Genomic DNA, 18,535 nt, shown 5'->3' on the forward strand with positions numbered 1-18,535 from the left:
ATAAAATATTTAATCTTATATATCTTTTGGCGAACGTTTCTACTATCTCTATTCCAATAATAACCTGGGCATGACTACACTACCTACATTCCACTGATGACCTGAATATGTCTATACTACCTAGATTCCACTTATAACTGGACACGTCTAAACTACCTATATTCCACTGATAATCTGGACATGCCTATACTACCCATTTTCCACTGATAATCTAGACATGTCTATACTACCTATATTCCACTGATAACCTGGACAAACTATATCTGAACCTATATTCCACTGATAATCTAGACATGTCTATATTACTTTTTTCACTTATAACCTGGACATGTCTATATAACCTATATTCCACTGATAAACTAGACATGTCTATATTACTTTTTTCACTTATAACCTGGACATGTCTATATAACCTATATTCCACTGATTATCTAGACATGTCTATATTACCTATATTCCACTGATAACCTGGACGTGTCTATACCACCTATATTCCACTGATGACCTGGACGTGTCTATACTACCTATATTCCACTGATGACCTGGACGTGTCTATACCACCTATATTCCACTGATAACCTGGACGTGTCTATACTACCTATATTCCACTGATGACCTGGACGTGTCTATACCACCTATATTCCACTGATGACCTGGACGTGTCTATACTACCTAGATTCCACTGATAACCTGGATGTGTCTATACCACCTATATTCCACTGATAATCTGGATGTGTCTATACTACCTATATTCCACTGATAACCTGGATGTGTCTATATTACTGATAACCTATATTCCACTGATAACCTGGATAACCTAGATTCCACTGATAACCTTGATTTGTCTTTTCTTCCTTTACTCCTCTTATAACCTGGACATATCTATATTACCTATATTCCACTGATAACCTGGACATGCCTATACTACCTATATTCCTCTTATAACCTGGACATGTCTATACTGATAACCTGGACATACCTATATTCCTCTTATAACCTGGACATGTCTATTTACCTTTATATTCCACTGATAACCTGGATGTGTCTATACTACCTATATTCCACTGATAACCTGGATGTGTCTATACTACCTATATTCCACTGATAACCTGGATGTGTCTATACTACCTATATTCCACTGATAACCTGGACATGCCTATACTACTTAGATTCCACTGATAACCTGGACATGTCTATATTACCTATATTCCACCTATATTTCACCAGTAACCGGGACATGATTTCATATTAAAAACATAGAGGACAGTTTTCATCTACATGAGAACAAAACCAATTCAAATGAATGTCAATTCAACATACTTGGAAATACGTCCGAACACAAGGTCTGATGAGGTATCTCTTTGGACCGGCAACTGCCAAATAGAGATTTGATAACAGTTTAATCATTTAGCATCATCTGGAACCAGTCCATGTTGAACATTAACATAACTGACACTAATACCATTACATATTACTAGTACACAAATCAAATAAGTCAATATTACACTCTATCTATTCTGCATGGTTAGGATAAATCTGTAGCAAGAAAATAAAAAGGAAGCAAAAAGAATTTATGTTGATGTAGATAATTGATTCACATCTTAGAGTTACACCCAAAATTGTCCGAACAACCATGCCCGTCCGAACAACCCCACCGCTCTAAATCAGGCAGAAGGTCTGTGTAAGGCATGAGAAACGTCATGTTGTTCCACACGGATTTCCATGAATATTTCCATCGCATAATGTCTAAAAACCTTCGAGGAGGAAGAGACTTACCTTGCATGAAGGCGGGTTGTAAAATAGTCTTCACAGGACAGTTAAAGTGTATATGTCGATGTCTCAGGGCGTTATTTTATCTACTGTTTCTGTACGTAGTGTACTCTTATCAAAACTATTTGTGTTTCAAATGTCATTTACTTGGTGTTTTATTAATACAGGTATCGAGTGATTTCGCAGGCGTAACAAGCACCAGGTAACACGTATAATTCAAGGGCATCGTCTAGTCATTTAACAACCATGTCCCAGGCCTACTTTTTGAAAAATACTGATGGTTAACGTTCATCTTTATACATTGTTTTATCTTTACTTGAATGGTTCTGTCACTGATATATACTAGATGTCTTTGATGTAGCTTTTAATTTCATCGCTCATCACTGTATCTTAATTTATATTTTTACCAGTCATATTTACATGTAAATGGTTATTTACAAATGAGTTGACGTCATTGTTAACGTAATCGAGATGTTTATCACTTGCAACATCTGCAGTAATATACATGTGCATCTGCCTTTGTCTAGTGATCATCCCTGGCATTTCACATGACAAGGTAGTCTATCGACCTTAACAACTGTTAAAACGGCATATGCAATAGATCTTCTGAAGTGAATATGATTAGAAAAGAAATAAAAGTAACGATCATGATACAAATTTAAAACAAATGAAAATGACATCGATGATTCCTCTTATTTAAATCATTCGTTATTGTTTCAATAAAATATTTAATCTTATATATCTTTTGGCGAACGTTTCTACTATCTCTATTCCAATAATAACCTGGGCATGACTACACTACCTACATTCCACTGATGACCTGAATATGTCTATACTACCTAGATTCCACTTATAACTGGACACGTCTAAACTACCTATATTCCACTGATAATCTGGACATGCCTATACTACCCATTTTCCACTGATAATCTAGACATGTCTATACTACCTATATTCCACTGATAACCTGGACAAACTATATCTGAACCTATATTCCACTGATAATCTAGACATGTCTATATTACTTTTTTCACTTATAACCTGGACATGTCTATATAACCTATATTCCACTGATAAACTAGACATGTCTATATTACTTTTTTCACTTATAACCTGGACATGTCTATATAACCTATATTCCACTGATTATCTAGACATGTCTATATTACCTATATTCCACTGATAACCTGGACGTGTCTATACCACCTATATTCCACTGATGACCTGGACGTGTCTATACTACCTATATTCCACTGATGACCTGGACGTGTCTATACCACCTATATTCCACTGATAACCTGGACGTGTCTATACTACCTATATTCCACTGATGACCTGGACGTGTCTATACCACCTATATTCCACTGATGACCTGGACGTGTCTATACCACCTATATTCCACTGATGACCTGGACGTGTCTATACCACCTATATTCCACTTATAACCTGGATGTGTCTATACTACCTATATTCCACTGATAACCTGGATGTGTCTATACTACCTATATTCCACTGATAACCTGGACATGCCTATACTACCTATATTCCACTGATAACCTGGACATGCCTATACTACCTATATTCCTCTTATAACCTGGACATGTCTATTTTACCTTTACTCCTCTTATAACCTGGACATATCTATATTACCTATATTCCACTGATAACCTGGATGTGTCTATACTACCTATATTCCACTGATAACCTGGATGTGTCTATACTACCTATATTCCACTGATAACCTGGATGTGTCTATACTACCTATATTCCACTGATAACCTGGACATGCCTATACTACTTAGATTCCACTGATAACCTGGACATGTCTATATTACCTATATTCCACCTATATTTCACCAGTAACCGGGACATGATTTCATATTAAAAACACAGAGGACAGTTTTCATCTACATGAGAACAAAACCAATTCAAATGAATGTCAATTCAACATACTTGGAAATACGTCCGAACACAAGGTCTGATGAGGTATCTCTTTGGACCGGCAACTGCCAAATAGAGATTTGATAACAGTTTAATCATTTAGCATCATCTGGAACCAGTCCATGTTGAACATTAACATAACTGACACTAATACCATTACATATTACTAGTACACAAATCAAATAAGTCAATATTACACTCTATCTATTCTGCATGGTTAGGATAAATCTGTAGCAAGAAAATAAAAAGGAAGCAAAAAGAATTTATGTTGATGTAGATAATTGATTCACATCTTAGAGTTACACCCAAAATTGTCCGAACAACCATGCCCGTCCGAACAACCCCACCGCTCTAAATCAGGCAGAAGGTCTGTGTAAGGCATGAGAAACGTCATGTTGTTCCACACGGATTTCCATGAATATTTCCATCGCATAATGTCTAAAAACCTTCGAGGAGGAAGAGACTTACCTTGCATGAAGGCGGGTTGTAAAATAGTCTTCACAGGACAGTTAAAGTGTATATGTCGATGTCTCAGGGCGTTATTTTATCTACTGTTTCTGTACGTAGTGTACTCTTATCAAAACTATTTGTGTTTCAAATGTCATTTACTTGGTGTTTTATTAATACAGGTATCGAGTGATTTCGCAGGCGTAACAAGCACCAGGTAACACGTATAATTCAAGGGCATCGTCTAGTCATTTAACAACCATGTCCCAGGCCTACTTTTTGAAAAATACTGATGGTTAACGTTCATCTTTATACATTGTTTTATCTTTACTTGAATGGTTCTGTCACTGATATATACTAGATGTCTTTGATGTAGCTTTTAATTTCATCGCTCATCACTGTATCTTAATTTATATTTTTACCAGTCATATTTACATGTAAATGGTTATTTACAAATGAGTTGACGTCATTGTTAACGTAATCGAGATGTTTATCACTTGCAACATCTGCAGTAATATACATGTGCATCTGCCTTTGTCTAGTGATCATCCCTGGCATTTCACATGACAAGGTAGTCTATCGACCTTAACAACTGTTAAAACGGCATATGCAATAGATCTTCTGAAGTGAATATGATTAGAAAAGAAATAAAAGTAACGATCATGATACAAATTTAAAACAAATGAAAATGACATCGATGATTCCTCTTATTTAAATCATTCGTTATTGTTTCAATAAAATATTTAATCTTATATATCTTTTGGCGAACGTTTCTACTATCTCTATTCCAATAATAACCTGGGCATGTCTACACTATCTACATTCCACTGATAACCTGGACGTGTCTATACTACCTAGATTCCACTTATAACTGGACACGTCTATACTACCTATATTCCACTGATAATCTGGACATGCCTATACTACCCATTTTCCACTGATAATCTAGACATGTCTATACTACCTATATTCCACTGATAACCTGGACAAACTATATCTGAACCTATATTCCACTGATAATCTAGACATTCTATATTACTTTTTTTCACTTATAACCTGGACATGTCTATATAACCTTTATTCCACTTATAACCTGGACATATCCATATTACCTATATTCCACTTATAACCTGCATATGTCTATATTACCTATATTCCACTGATTACCTGGACATGCCTATACTTTCTTTATTCCACTGATAACCTGGACGTGTCTATACTACCTATATTCCACTGATAACGTGGACATGCCTATACTACCTATATTCAACTGGTAACCTGGACATATGTATATTACCTATATTCCACTTATAACCTGCATATGTCTATATTATCTATATTCCACTGATGACCTGGACATGCGTATATTCCCTATATTCCATTGATAAGCAGGACGTGTCTATACTACCAATATTCCACTGATAACCTGGACAAACTATATCTGAACCTATATTCCACTGATAATCTAGACATTCTATATTACTTTTTTTCACTTATAACCTGGACATGTCTATATAACCTTTATTCCACTTATAACCTGGACATATCCATATTACCTATATTCCACTTATAACCTGCATATGTCTATATTACCTATATTCCACTGATTACCTGGACATGCCTATACTACCTTTATTCCACTGATAACCTGGACGTGTCTATACTACCTATATTCCACTGATAACGTGGACATGCCTATACTACCTATATTCAACTGGTAACCTGGACATATGTTTATTACCTATATTCCACTTATAACCTGCATATGTCTATATTATCTATATTCCACTGATGACCTGGACATGCGTATATTCCCTATATTCCACTGATAAGCAGGACGTGTCTATACTACCAATATTCCACTGATAACCTGGATATGCCTATACTACCTATATTCCACTTATAACCTGCATATGTCTATATTATCTATGTTCCACTGATAACCTGGATATGCCTATATTCCCTATATTCCTCTCATAACCTTGACGTGTCTATACTACCTATATTCCACTGATAACCTGGACGTGTCTATATTACATATATTCCACTGATAATCTGGGCATGCCTATACTACCTATATTCCACTGAATACCTGGACATGTCTATTTTACCTTTATTCTTTTTATAACCTGGATATGTCTATATTACATTAATTTCACTTATAACCTGGACGTGTCTATACTAACCTGGACATGCCTATACTACCTATATTCCACTGGTAACCTGTACATGTCTATACTACCTATATTCCACTGATAACCTGGACATGTCTATATTACCTATATTCCACTGATAACCTGGACATGTCTATATTACCTTTATTCCACTTATAACCGGCATAGGTTTATATTATCTATATTCCACTGATAACAAGGGCATGCCTATACTACCTATATTCAACTGGTAACCTGGACATATCTATATTACCTATATTCCACTGATAATCTGGACATGCCTATACTACCCATTTTCCACTGATAATCTAGACATGTCTATACTACCTATATTCCACTGATAACCTGGACAAACTATATCTGAACCTATATTCCACTGATAATCTAGACATTCTATATTACTTTTTTTCACTTATAACCTGGACATGTCTATATAACCTTTATTCCACTTATAACCTGGACATATCCATATTACCTATATTCCACTTATAACCTGCATATGTCTATATTACCTATATTCCACTGATTACCTGGACATGCCTATACTTTCTTTATTCCACTGATAACCTGGACGTGTCTATACTACCTATATTCCACTGATAACGTGGACATGCCTATACTACCTATATTCAACTGGTAACCTGGACATATGTATATTACCTATATTCCACTTATAACCTGCATATGTCTATATTATCTATATTCCACTGATGACCTGGACATGCGTATATTCCCTATATTCCATTGATAAGCAGGACGTGTCTATACTACCAATATTCCACTGATAACCTGGACAAACTATATCTGAACCTATATTCCACTGATAATCTAGACATTCTATATTACTTTTTTTCACTTATAACCTGGACATGTCTATATAACCTTTATTCCACTTATAACCTGGACATATCCATATTACCTATATTCCACTTATAACCTGCATATGTCTATATTACCTATATTCCACTGATTACCTGGACATGCCTATACTACCTTTATTCCACTGATAACCTGGACGTGTCTATACTACCTATATTCCACTGATAACGTGGACATGCCTATACTACCTATATTCAACTGGTAACCTGGACATATGTATATTACCTATATTCCACTTATAACCTGCATATGTCTATATTATCTATATTCCACTGATGACCTGGACATGCGTATATTCCCTATATTCCACTGATAAGCAGGACGTGTCTATACTACCAATATTCCACTGATAACCTGGATATGCCTATACTACCTATATTCCACTTATAACCTGCATATGTCTATATTATCTATGTTCCACTGATAACCTGGATATGCCTATATTCCCTATATTCCTCTCATAACCTTGACGTGTCTATACTACCTATATTCCACTGATAACCTGGACGTGTCTATATTACATATATTCCACTGATAACCTGGGCATGCCTATACTACCTATATTCCACTGAATACCTGGACATGTCTATTTTACCTTTATTCTTTTTATAACCTGGATATGTCTATATTACATTAATTTCACTTATAACCTGGACGTGTCTATACTAACCTGGACATGCCTATACTACCTATATTCCACTGGTAACCTGTACATGTCTATACTACCTATATTCCACTGATAACCTGGACATGTCTATATTACCTATATTCCACTGATAACCTGGACATGTCTATATTACCTTTATTCCACTTATAACCGGCATAGGTTTATATTATCTATATTCCACTGATAACAAGGGCATGCCTATACTACCTATATTCAACTGGTAACCTGGACATATCTATATTACCTATAGTCCACTTATAACCTGGACATGCCTATACTACCTATATTCCACTGGTAACCTGGACATGTCTATATTACCTATATGCAGTTTATTTTACTGTAAATGCAGTCGATGGGAAGCAGCATCAGCATAACCGAGCACATAAATTTGTTCATTTCTGTATTGGTCCTTATGTTGACTTAGGCGAGAGTCTTTGTGGCGGTATTTCCCCATCTTTGGTCTTGTTTTACCTCCGGTCGAAAGTTGGATCATCTTTGCTTCATCGGTAGTCTGAATTTTCTTCAGAAGCTGAACAACCGCAGAGATGTTCGGGTGCGCATGCTGACAGAGCTTGTTGACCTTGCTGTGCCATCTCCCAACATGATTTGTTGTCCGTGGGCCATCGTTGTCATAGTGGTTCCACAAAGCTAGTGGCCGGCATGGTCTCTGTACACATCTCCAATAAACTCTATCATTAGGTCTGGTCCTGACGAGAAGATAGTATCCACCCTTCCATTTTCTATAAAGTTGATGTTAACATGTGCATTAGCCATCATTGGATATGAACGATTTGAAAATATGAAAATTAGCGCAAGACCTTTGATATGTTTTATTTTTAATCCCAACCCACCAAAGCCAAGAAGAATTGGTAACACCCATCCAAGCTTTGATGTCTTCTGTCATCACATCCATGTTTTAATTAATATGAGTTACAACAACACTAGTATATTAGGTAAACATTTAGGTACACAATTACCATGATTTCACGAACCGGAACTATCAAATGATAAAACAACATTTAAGCAATTAATGTTAACAATATCTAATTATATTTAACAATTTCATCAATTATGTAAGTGATTAACAGAAGACACAACAACATCTAATAGGATATTATATATTTTGGAAAAATGGTCGCACGGAATAGATTTTCTGGCGTTTTCAGTTCTAAATCTGTCATTTTGAAAAAAAATTGTTTAAAACAGTTGTAAATACATTGATATCACAATTTAACTCTTGAGATTAAGATTTTAGAATATGTTACATAATGCATGTAGATTTAAGTACAGATATATTAAGTAATTGCAGCAAACATTTACGACTTCAATATGATTTCCTACATGAATTGATTTAAATCTTTATTTTATAAATCATATTCAACTTGTCATTTTTTTAAAAATTTTCTGTCAAGGAAAGTAGGAACAGATTATAGCTGAAAATCACTCAGGTGTAAAATTGTATATGTTGGCCAAGTAGTACAGGTAAATTTCAGAATGTTGGCTAAGTGAGAATGAACCGGTGAGTCGAACACTGCGTTTGCGTCCGGCATATTTTGTGATCTGTCCCTTCTAAATTCTGCCAAAATTTTCTTTTTTGTCTCGAACATTGAGGCGCCACCTTCTCTCAGGTAAAAATTGTCGGCATCGATCCCAATGACGGAGTGTAAGCGGACACTATGGTATGTCTCTGTTTTCAATCGAACGTTTATCTTTGTGTTTATACAGGTGCACGGGTGAAGCCTTGCATTTAAACAAATTTATGCAAACAAACTTTAGATGAGACAACATTCTCGGTCTTCACTTTTTGTACAACAATTCATGATTAGTCAGCGCAGAATGTATTAGTTGAGTTCTTATCTGTGGTTTAGTCTCCGAACGGCTGTTTCCCTTTACGCCAACTCTGCAGAACATCAAAGGGATTATTTTTCTATTGTTCAAGATAATTGAGGGGCGTCAGGAAGGGGTACTTAGGGTTGTATACAGGTGTAATAGTGTCAAAAAATACAAAACTGATGACCTTTCATTATTCGTCATCAGTTTATTGTGTTATACACAAAAAGTACCCTAAAAATAAAAGAGGCATACATTAAACTCTCATACTTATCCAAGGGACATAACTCTCTCACACTAAGTACAATATACATGTCCACCAATTACAGAGCAAGTATTTAATTTAATTACATACTTTACAAATCTAATTACATTAATGATAATCATCTAAATATTGAACTTATAATTATCTTTACAGTGTTATAGTATATCAAGCTCCTTAATTACATTATTTTAAGAAAATACATATTTAGTACAATGTATAACATAACTCACCCTACATATGATGCAGAGGTACGTGGAGTACAGTTTTGAACTGAACTTTCATTCCTATTAATCTGTTCTACAAATCAATAATAACCACAATTAGATCTTTACTCTCTACACACTGCATACAACCAATAGTACATAAAAAGGACATAAGATAAGAGTCTATAGTGGCAACTTGTAGATAGAGCTACATGTACATTTATATATACAGATATTAACCCCTACATTATCCTACTTTTATAGATAATAGTTACTTGAAATACATAATATTATACAATTATTGGAAAGAATAGTTACTTACCAATAATACTGGTGTAGAATCAATACCCAGTTATTCAATCTCTCAGAGATACTAATAACCAGCCGTTCCCTCCAAAACCCAAACCTGTACTGCCCGACAAATCTAAACTTCCCAGTAAAAATCATACTTAACCTTTCTTGTGTTCTACCCAATCAAAATTACCTTCCCCGGGTCAGTGGACAGGTCAGTCACAGGTCAATCTGTACCATTACCATATATGGAAATGTCTTACCTGAACACTTTTCACTATATACCTAACCAAACCATTAAGGATACATGCCTCATGATTTTCTAAAATACTATATTTACTACCTACATTGCTCAATATATGAATTAATTAAATTATACTAATATCTGAATCATATCAGATATTACAATACATATAGCAATAAAAAAGATACATTATCTGACCCATGTCAGCAAATACAATGGTATAAAACATAACTTTAACAAACATTCAATAAAAGCAATAATTCACATAATCCACACCCTGTCACACAGGTAAACTCGGGTAAATATATCTGATAAATACTTGCAACAGTTTTTAAGGTAAGTAATAAGAAATTCAGACATAAGATAAACTTAAAACATTTTATTTATTGTATTAATATGACGTTAATGATAGACCACATGAAGATTACAATTAATAAACATTAATAAGCATATTATCATTTAAATTAAGCACAGAAATAACTTTTTCATTTTTAGTTTTATAATGTAGCACTAAATTCAACATATACATACTAAACTAAATTTTACTAATTAATTTTCAATTTTCAATATTTGATATACAAGCACTATTTTCATAAATTAAATACCTAACAGCACTAACTATTAGAATGTTCATAAACACGTATGTAGCACTAATTAATATTCACATAAAGCACAGAGTCTATTTATCCAAGATGAGGTAGCTGTGATGCTGAATCAGCGTAGGTCATCAGGCCCCACTTGTATAAAACATCTCAACTTGAGATTTCCTCAAGTCGAGATTTTCCTCAGCTGATATCTCCTCAAAAACGGCTTGTATAAATTTTCTCAAGGAACAGGAGGAAGGCATCAACTAGGATGTCCTGCAATTCCTTGAGGAATTTTCATACAAGATATTTTCAGTGAGATATCAGCTGAGGAAAATCTCGACTTGAGGAAATCTCAAGTTGAGATGTTTTATACAAGTGGGGCCAGGTCAATGGTTCCGTTTCCGTACCTTTCTTTGAGTGTTGTAAGGCGGTGGTCAATGTTGCAGTACTTCTTCGCACGCGGTCGGGTGGTTCCTCCAGATTCTTTCTGCATTCTGTTGATGACGTCGGCATTGTCTATTTCCTTGAATGTCTGTATGATGGCAAATATATTCGGATGAGCGTGTTTCACCTTCTTCTTTAGTTTCCCGTGCCAGGCTTCTAGGTTGTTCGTTGTTTATGGTCCATCTGTTTGGAAGTGATTCCACAACTGTCTGTCTCCTTCCACCCACTGCTCTGTAACATAGTCTGTGAAAGGTGTTGTGTTCTGTGGTACTTTAGCGTCTTCTAGATCTTCTAGTGTCTGTAACCATACGTCTTCTATGCAGTCCATGGGTACCAGTGGTAGAACAGCTGCACGGCGGATAAGGGTCCTAACATCTTCGTTGTCCCGGTATAGAGTTTGCAGTCCAGCGTTGTGTACTGCTACTTCAAAGTCGGCGAATGTATGGGTTGGGGCGAAAGGCAGGTACAGTTGAGTCATGTGTTCCTTGAGTAGGGTAAACAGTCGAGTGTAGATTCTTTGACTCTTTCATGGTATGAAGTATGATGCAGTCGCTGTATTTATACAGAGTGCAGTTGGCTTGAAGTGTTGAACAATATAAATTTCAAATAATTCCTTTTTCTCCTTAAATTTAAATAATATAGCATTTTAAAAAAATCTTCTTTTTTCCTAACATTTCAATTTAATTCTCAATTCAAAATCTGAAAATATCCCCATTTATGGCTTAATATTATCAAGTCACAGGTAAGTACTCCACAGTAGCTGTTCCCCAGAGCCCCCATGAGGTACCCCAATTTTGTTGACTTAAATGGTAAAAACAACACCAACTGCCATATGTGTTTTTAAAAAAGTTGACGTAAAGGGAACATTGTTAAGGGGCCCTCAGAAGGGATAACTAGTTATTACCTGTGTTACCTGTATTAGCTGCCCTAAATATTAACATGAAATTGAAGGGAAAATTTAGGGAAACAGTAGGACCGATTTATTGAACATTTATAATTATTTTATAAAATAAACATGATGATAGTGATTAAAAACAATTTTCCAAAACTGGGTTATCATATGAACTTTTTTTATAATTTGCATTGGAACCCTTAAACTTTGCTGGCAAAAGTTTATAGATACTTAATGAGATTATGTTGAAAAATAATGCAATATGTCTGCCAAAAGTCAAGCCCTTAAATATGAGGCTCACAACTCATCTGTCACTTGTCAGTGACTCATTTGTCAGATTTTAATAATATGACAATTAGACATAGACAATCCCAATCGAATCAACGAAAAATATATAAACACAGATAACAAATATTCACAATGAGACAGTCAAAATCATTCTGATTATCATTAAGCTTAATAGAAAACTATCTCTTTGCTGGTTGCAAAGTGAATTTAACATAATTATAATCGACCCCTTCATAAATGAAAATACAGCAGGTGCATAAATCAGATATAAATATACATAAGGCATCATTTACACGATACAAAAACATCCTGACTCTGGCATCATTACAAGCAGCTCATGAAAGGTAATTTCAGCAAGTTATTTCATGCAAGAGGAATAAACAACAAACAGTTCCGTCAATAGTAAAACCTGTCATAACAGTCATAAGGGAGTCTGAAGTTGGTTCCTAGTTCCTAGTTTCGTTTAAGAAAAACGGTACCAGGAACCAGATTCTTGTTCCGTTTAAGAATGTAAGTACCGTTTAAGACAAATTCGTTTATAAAAGCTATGATCGTCTTAATTTCTGTCTGAAAGATTGTAGGTTCGATTCTTGTATCGGATCGCGTGCTTGGACTTTTCGATTTGCAAACATGTACCTTTTTTTTAAACGCAACTAGAATCTAATTATCAACATTCTTTAAATATATATATATATATATACTTTACACTTAAATGCACATCGTATTTCTGATTATTATTCTCATATATATATATATATATATTAAATAACACTTCCTCTGTTTATCTGTGTTCTATTTATTACCTTTCCGATGACTATTGTAGAACACTTTCACTGTTTCATCAAAGTTCTATTGTCTGCTGTAGAACACTTTCACTATTATCAACGTTCCAATGACTATTGTAGAACATTTGCTCTGTAACAACGTTCTATAGTCTATTGTAGAACAATTTCACTGTTTCATCAACGTTCCATTTTCTATTGTAGAACGCTGGCTCTGTAACATCAACGTTCAATTGCCTATTGTAGAAAACTTTCACTATTATCAACGTTCAATTGCCTATTGTAGAACACTTTCACTGTTTCATTAACGTTCCATTTTCTATTGTAGAACACTGGCTTTGTAACATCAACGTTCCATTGTCTAATTTAGGACACTTTCAGTATTTTCAGCTTTCTATTGCCTATTGTAGAACACTTTCATTTTTTCATCAACGTTCTATTGTCTGTTGTAGAACAATTTCACTATTATTAACGTTCTATTGCCTATTGTAGAATACATTCGCTATTATCAACGTTCAATTGCGTATTGCAGAACACTTTCATTGTTTCATTAACGTTCTATTATCTATTGTAGAACACTTGCTCTGTAACATCAACGTTCAATTGCCTATTGTAGAAAACTTTCACTATTATCAACGTTCAATTGCCTATTGTAGAACACTTTCACTGTTTCATTAACGTTCCATTTTCTATTGTAGAACACTGGCTCTGTAACATCAACGTTCAATTGCCTATTGTAGAAAACTTTCACTATTACCAACGTTCAATTGCCTATTGTAGAACTCTTTCACTGTTTCATTAACGTTCCATTTTCTATTGTAGAACACTGGCACTGTAGCATCAACGTTCAATTGCCTATTGTAGAAAACTTTCACTATTATCAACGTTCCATTGTCTGTTGTAGAACACTTGCTCTGTTTCATTTACGTTACTTTGCCTACTGTAGAACGCTCGCTGTTTCATCAACCTTCCATTTTCTGTTGTAGAACACTTGCTCTGTAACAACGTTCTATGGCCTATTGTAGAACACTTTCACTGTTTCATCAACGTTCCATTTTCTATTGTAGAACACTTGCTGTATAACATCAACGTTCCATTGTCTAATTTAGAACACTACATATATATATTAAATAACATTTCCTCTGTTTATCTGTGTTCTATTTATCAGCTTTCTATAGCCTATTGTAGAACACTTTCACTGTTTCATGAACGTTCTTTTGTCTTTCGTAGAACACTTTCAGACTTTTGCAGACTTTCAGAACGTTGATAAATAGCGAAAGTTTTTCACAATAGACAACAGAACGTTGATAAATTGTGAAAGTTTTTCACAATAGACAACAGAACGTTGATAAATAGTGAAAGTGTTTTGAACGTCAATACTCAATACACGATCTTGTGAAGGCCAAAAACACAATATTGTAGAAGCAGATCTGATAGTTAGAAATGCTATACAGTTTTGTTTAAATGGCTAAATTACCAATATGATATTGTAAGAAATAAACATTTGGTACAATCATTAGAGTTTCTTTACAATCAAAATTGCAAGATTGCTTTATTTGTTTGAATCACTATAAATCAGACAGGTAAATGTTAGCTCAGTAGACTGGACTTTGTTTCAGCGCTGCAGCACATTTCTGACCATATATAAGGCATACGCCCATCAACTCCAATGTGCAAACATCACTGACAGCAAAATCGAAACATTTAATCTTTGCTATGTTGAAGAATATTCTGCCGATCTTGTTGGACACCGGAGAGTTAACTCCCTTGAGGCAGTTGTAGAAATCACGGTCACAGCTACAGTGACTGATAGGGATGATCCCTTGATTGTTGTAATAATACCTTTTCTGTAGAGCCCGGATCTTTGGTTCACAGAGGTCGTGTGAGCGACAGCACGAGTCTGTGTGTTGATGTTCTCCTAAAAAACAAAATAATACTTTTTAACTGGAAGCATTTGATGTTTTTTTTTTAATTTTTCGGCAGTAAGTATAGTGCGTCATGGTTTCGAAGAGCTCTTGAGTCGATGGTACCAAAATTGCGCCACTTTAGATATTGTATTTCTTAGTATATTTGAAGTGTTCGCAGGTGTAATTGTTCCCTTTTAATTTTGCAAACTTACAATTGCATGAAATTTTGAAGTAGTACGTATAAGATTTTCATAGAATCTGTGCCCTATTCGTCTTCCTTTCTTCTCACTGAAATATGTTTAAACTTATATGGAAGTCGTTGACTTTAATCTTTACATGTGTTTATTCTACAACTTAAGTTCATCCGCGTGTGATGATAGTATCTTGCTGCTTTGAAGTGGATTATAGGATTATATCACACTCAGTAAATGTATTATCGATAACAAAGAAAATGCAGTCCATTTGATCACCAAACACTTTGTCCTTTAGCCTGGAAGGATGCTGATTATTGGAGAACTGTCTACTGGAACAAGTGTAATGTTCAACAATAAGCAGCACCATAGTTCAGGTTTGTACATTTATATCGGGAACATGTCATGTCTAAGATAAGAAATTTAAGAATTCATACACAATTTTTTATTTGGAAATGGTGAATTTTCACCTACCTAAGTTGGTGAATACATCGTCGGCGATGTTACCAAAACCACACCAGCGAGTTCCCGGAAATATTCCCTGAAGCAGGGAATAGTCTTTTATGTCTGCCTCCCTCTCTCCTACATCAGTTTTCTCGGGGATGGAACTGAGAAATAACAGAGTTATTATATTTACCAGTTTGTTTTTGTCAAATGAAAGGTACCAACATTGTGATAACAGACTGCGTTTTGAAGCGGAAATGTTATCCCTTCACTCCTCCCCTACCCCCAAGAAAAACACGCAACAAAACAAAACAAAATAAAAACAAACAAGCAAAGACAAAAAAAAAAAAAAAACAAAAACAAAAAAACCCACAAAAAACAGAGACCGCGGTTGTTTTCTAGTATACATTATTCATGACACTAGGTACATGTACTCGTACACAATACAGCATACAGTTTAAAGTCTTACAGGATTACTGATTTTGTAGAGACCTTAGGTTAGATATTAAATGTTTCGAATAAATTCCAACATGCATTAAATCGTGAACGTAAACACACAAACTGAAACAATCAATGAATAAATATTTTTTAAAAAACCGTATGAATATCGCTATATCTTTACATATATCGGAAGAATCTTCTTCCCTTCATTGTCAGACTTTGTTTATCACTTTTTAGATTCAAATTTTCCTGCTAATATCGGTCAAAGCTTTTGCTTAAGGTAGGTGCGTCTAACAATTCGGTAAACAAAAGGTAACATAGATCCCTGAGATTCAAATTCCGTACCCGTATACTACTTCCGTGAAGTAAGCCAACAGCCTGCTAAAAACAGATTGCCTAGAATCGTTTTTATCTGGTATGTAATCCAGAGCATCTGATTTGTAACGATTCTCGGTGCTTATGCATGCCTCGTGTAAAACATCTGCGTCACCAGGATACGACACGATGCATGATGACTGTGCCGTTCCGTCAGAATTACCATCACAAGTAATGTTATCTTTGAGATATTCCTGTTCACATCGTCTAAATTTCACATCCTGTGTTCGTTTTTCAGAAAAATCCTGTTGTGTTTGAATGTAATGAGTAATGTTTTCCGCGTAAATTTTATATAACATGTAACCTTTCGGACACTCGACATGTGGATATTTCTTCAAAGTTAAAAGCAAATCGTCGAATTGTTCTTTGCCAAACTTCACAATAAAAGTGTATGATATGTAGATAAAAAGCAACAAAACCAATATCTTCTTCCCGTCCATCATGTCATCTTGGACTTCCGGTGATGAAAACGTCACAATATGTGTTTGAAACGTCATCAGTTTAAATGTACGTTATTCAACGTCATGTTGACGTTTTTTCCACAAAGTAAAGAAACTCACTAGCAAACACTATACCAAGCAATTAGGAGGTTACATAATTGTTTTTCCCTACTAGCTTTCAAAAGTTCATGAATAGTCTTCATACGATGGTGACAGTGGTCTTCCGTGGAAATGAATACTGCTAAATGTGAAGCATTGCAGAAGCAATACACGGTTGCACTCTAATCGTTTATAAAGATGTTGTCCTGTATTGTCTCGGAAGATATTCGGAAAAAAATATAGTGGAATATAACTTCAATAAATGCGTCGCTTTTTCTGTACGCCTGTTGGGTATATCTCACCAATGTTTTTGTAGACAATACTGTAGAATAATTCACTTTCGTAGTATTTGTTTTTGCCTAGTTGAATTCATGGCAGCTTTTACTACATGAACAGAAAATATTTACTTTTTTCAGTTGATTTTATGCACTAAATACACTAAAGCAACTCATTTTTGTACATGGTATTTTCTGCAACCATATCGTAAACTATAAAAGCACATGAATTTTGTCAAGTGTGTGTGTGTGTGTGTGTTTTTTTTTTTTTTTTTTTTTGTCAAATTCTGCTTTTCTTCAAGTAGTCTTATGACAAAATCCAACTGCTTTTGTACTTGCTGACAAAAACAAGATGCTAATGGTATTTCAGTTGACAAGGCTGGTAAGGGCCATCTTGTTTAGTATCTTGTAAAAATACACGGTACTGCGTGACAATCCACCTGAAAAAGGGGGTGAGGTGGGTGGCTTTCCGTGTTTTTATGAGTGATATAATACAATGAAGATAATTACATACAATGTGTTGTCTACTCAAGAAGATATAGAAATCCATACACTAGATTTTTGTATAACACTTCATTTATAAGTATACTTTACTACATCACCTAAACTCAAAATCTATAAGGTAGACGGAGGATAAATGCTAATGTTACGGGGAGATT

General features: G+C 34.9%; 1 protein-coding gene across 1 annotated transcript; it reads right to left on the reverse strand.

The window, feature by feature from the left end:
- Positions 1–15,299: 15,299 nt before the first annotated feature.
- LOC132557891 (uncharacterized) lies at positions 15,300–17,502 on the reverse strand. The gene is made up of 3 exons (XM_060222416.1): positions 17,033–17,502; positions 16,277–16,410; positions 15,300–15,622 (listed from the first exon to the last, which is right to left on the reverse strand). The coding sequence occupies exons 1-3, from the start codon at positions 17,500–17,502 to the stop codon at positions 15,300–15,302; spliced, it is 927 nt and encodes a 308-aa protein (XP_060078399.1).
- Between the last annotated feature and the right edge of the window lie 1,033 nt (positions 17,503–18,535).

The sequence above is a fragment of the Ylistrum balloti genome, unplaced genomic scaffold (assembly GCF_031769215.1).
Source record: "Ylistrum balloti isolate Yb309-2 unplaced genomic scaffold, AGI_CSIRO_Ybal_v1 Utg370738, whole genome shotgun sequence".
In the NCBI taxonomy this organism is placed as follows: Eukaryota; Metazoa; Mollusca; class Bivalvia; order Pectinida; family Pectinidae; genus Ylistrum; species Ylistrum balloti.

What these genes read in the sequence shown, in the direction of transcription:
- LOC132557891 (XM_060222416.1), bottom strand. Translation starts at nt 17,502, where the DNA reads ATGGACGGGAAGAAGATATTGGTTTTGTTGCTTTTTATCTACATATCA. An exon ending in TTCACGGAAGTAGTATACGG is followed by an intron (nt 16,411 to 17,032) that starts GTACGGAATTTG and finishes GTTATTTCTCAG; the next exon opens with TTCCATCCCCGAGAAAACTG. An exon ending in CGATGTATTCACCAACTTAG is followed by an intron (nt 15,623 to 16,276) that starts GTAGGTGAAAAT and finishes TTTGTTTTTTAG; the next exon opens with GAGAACATCAACACACAGAC.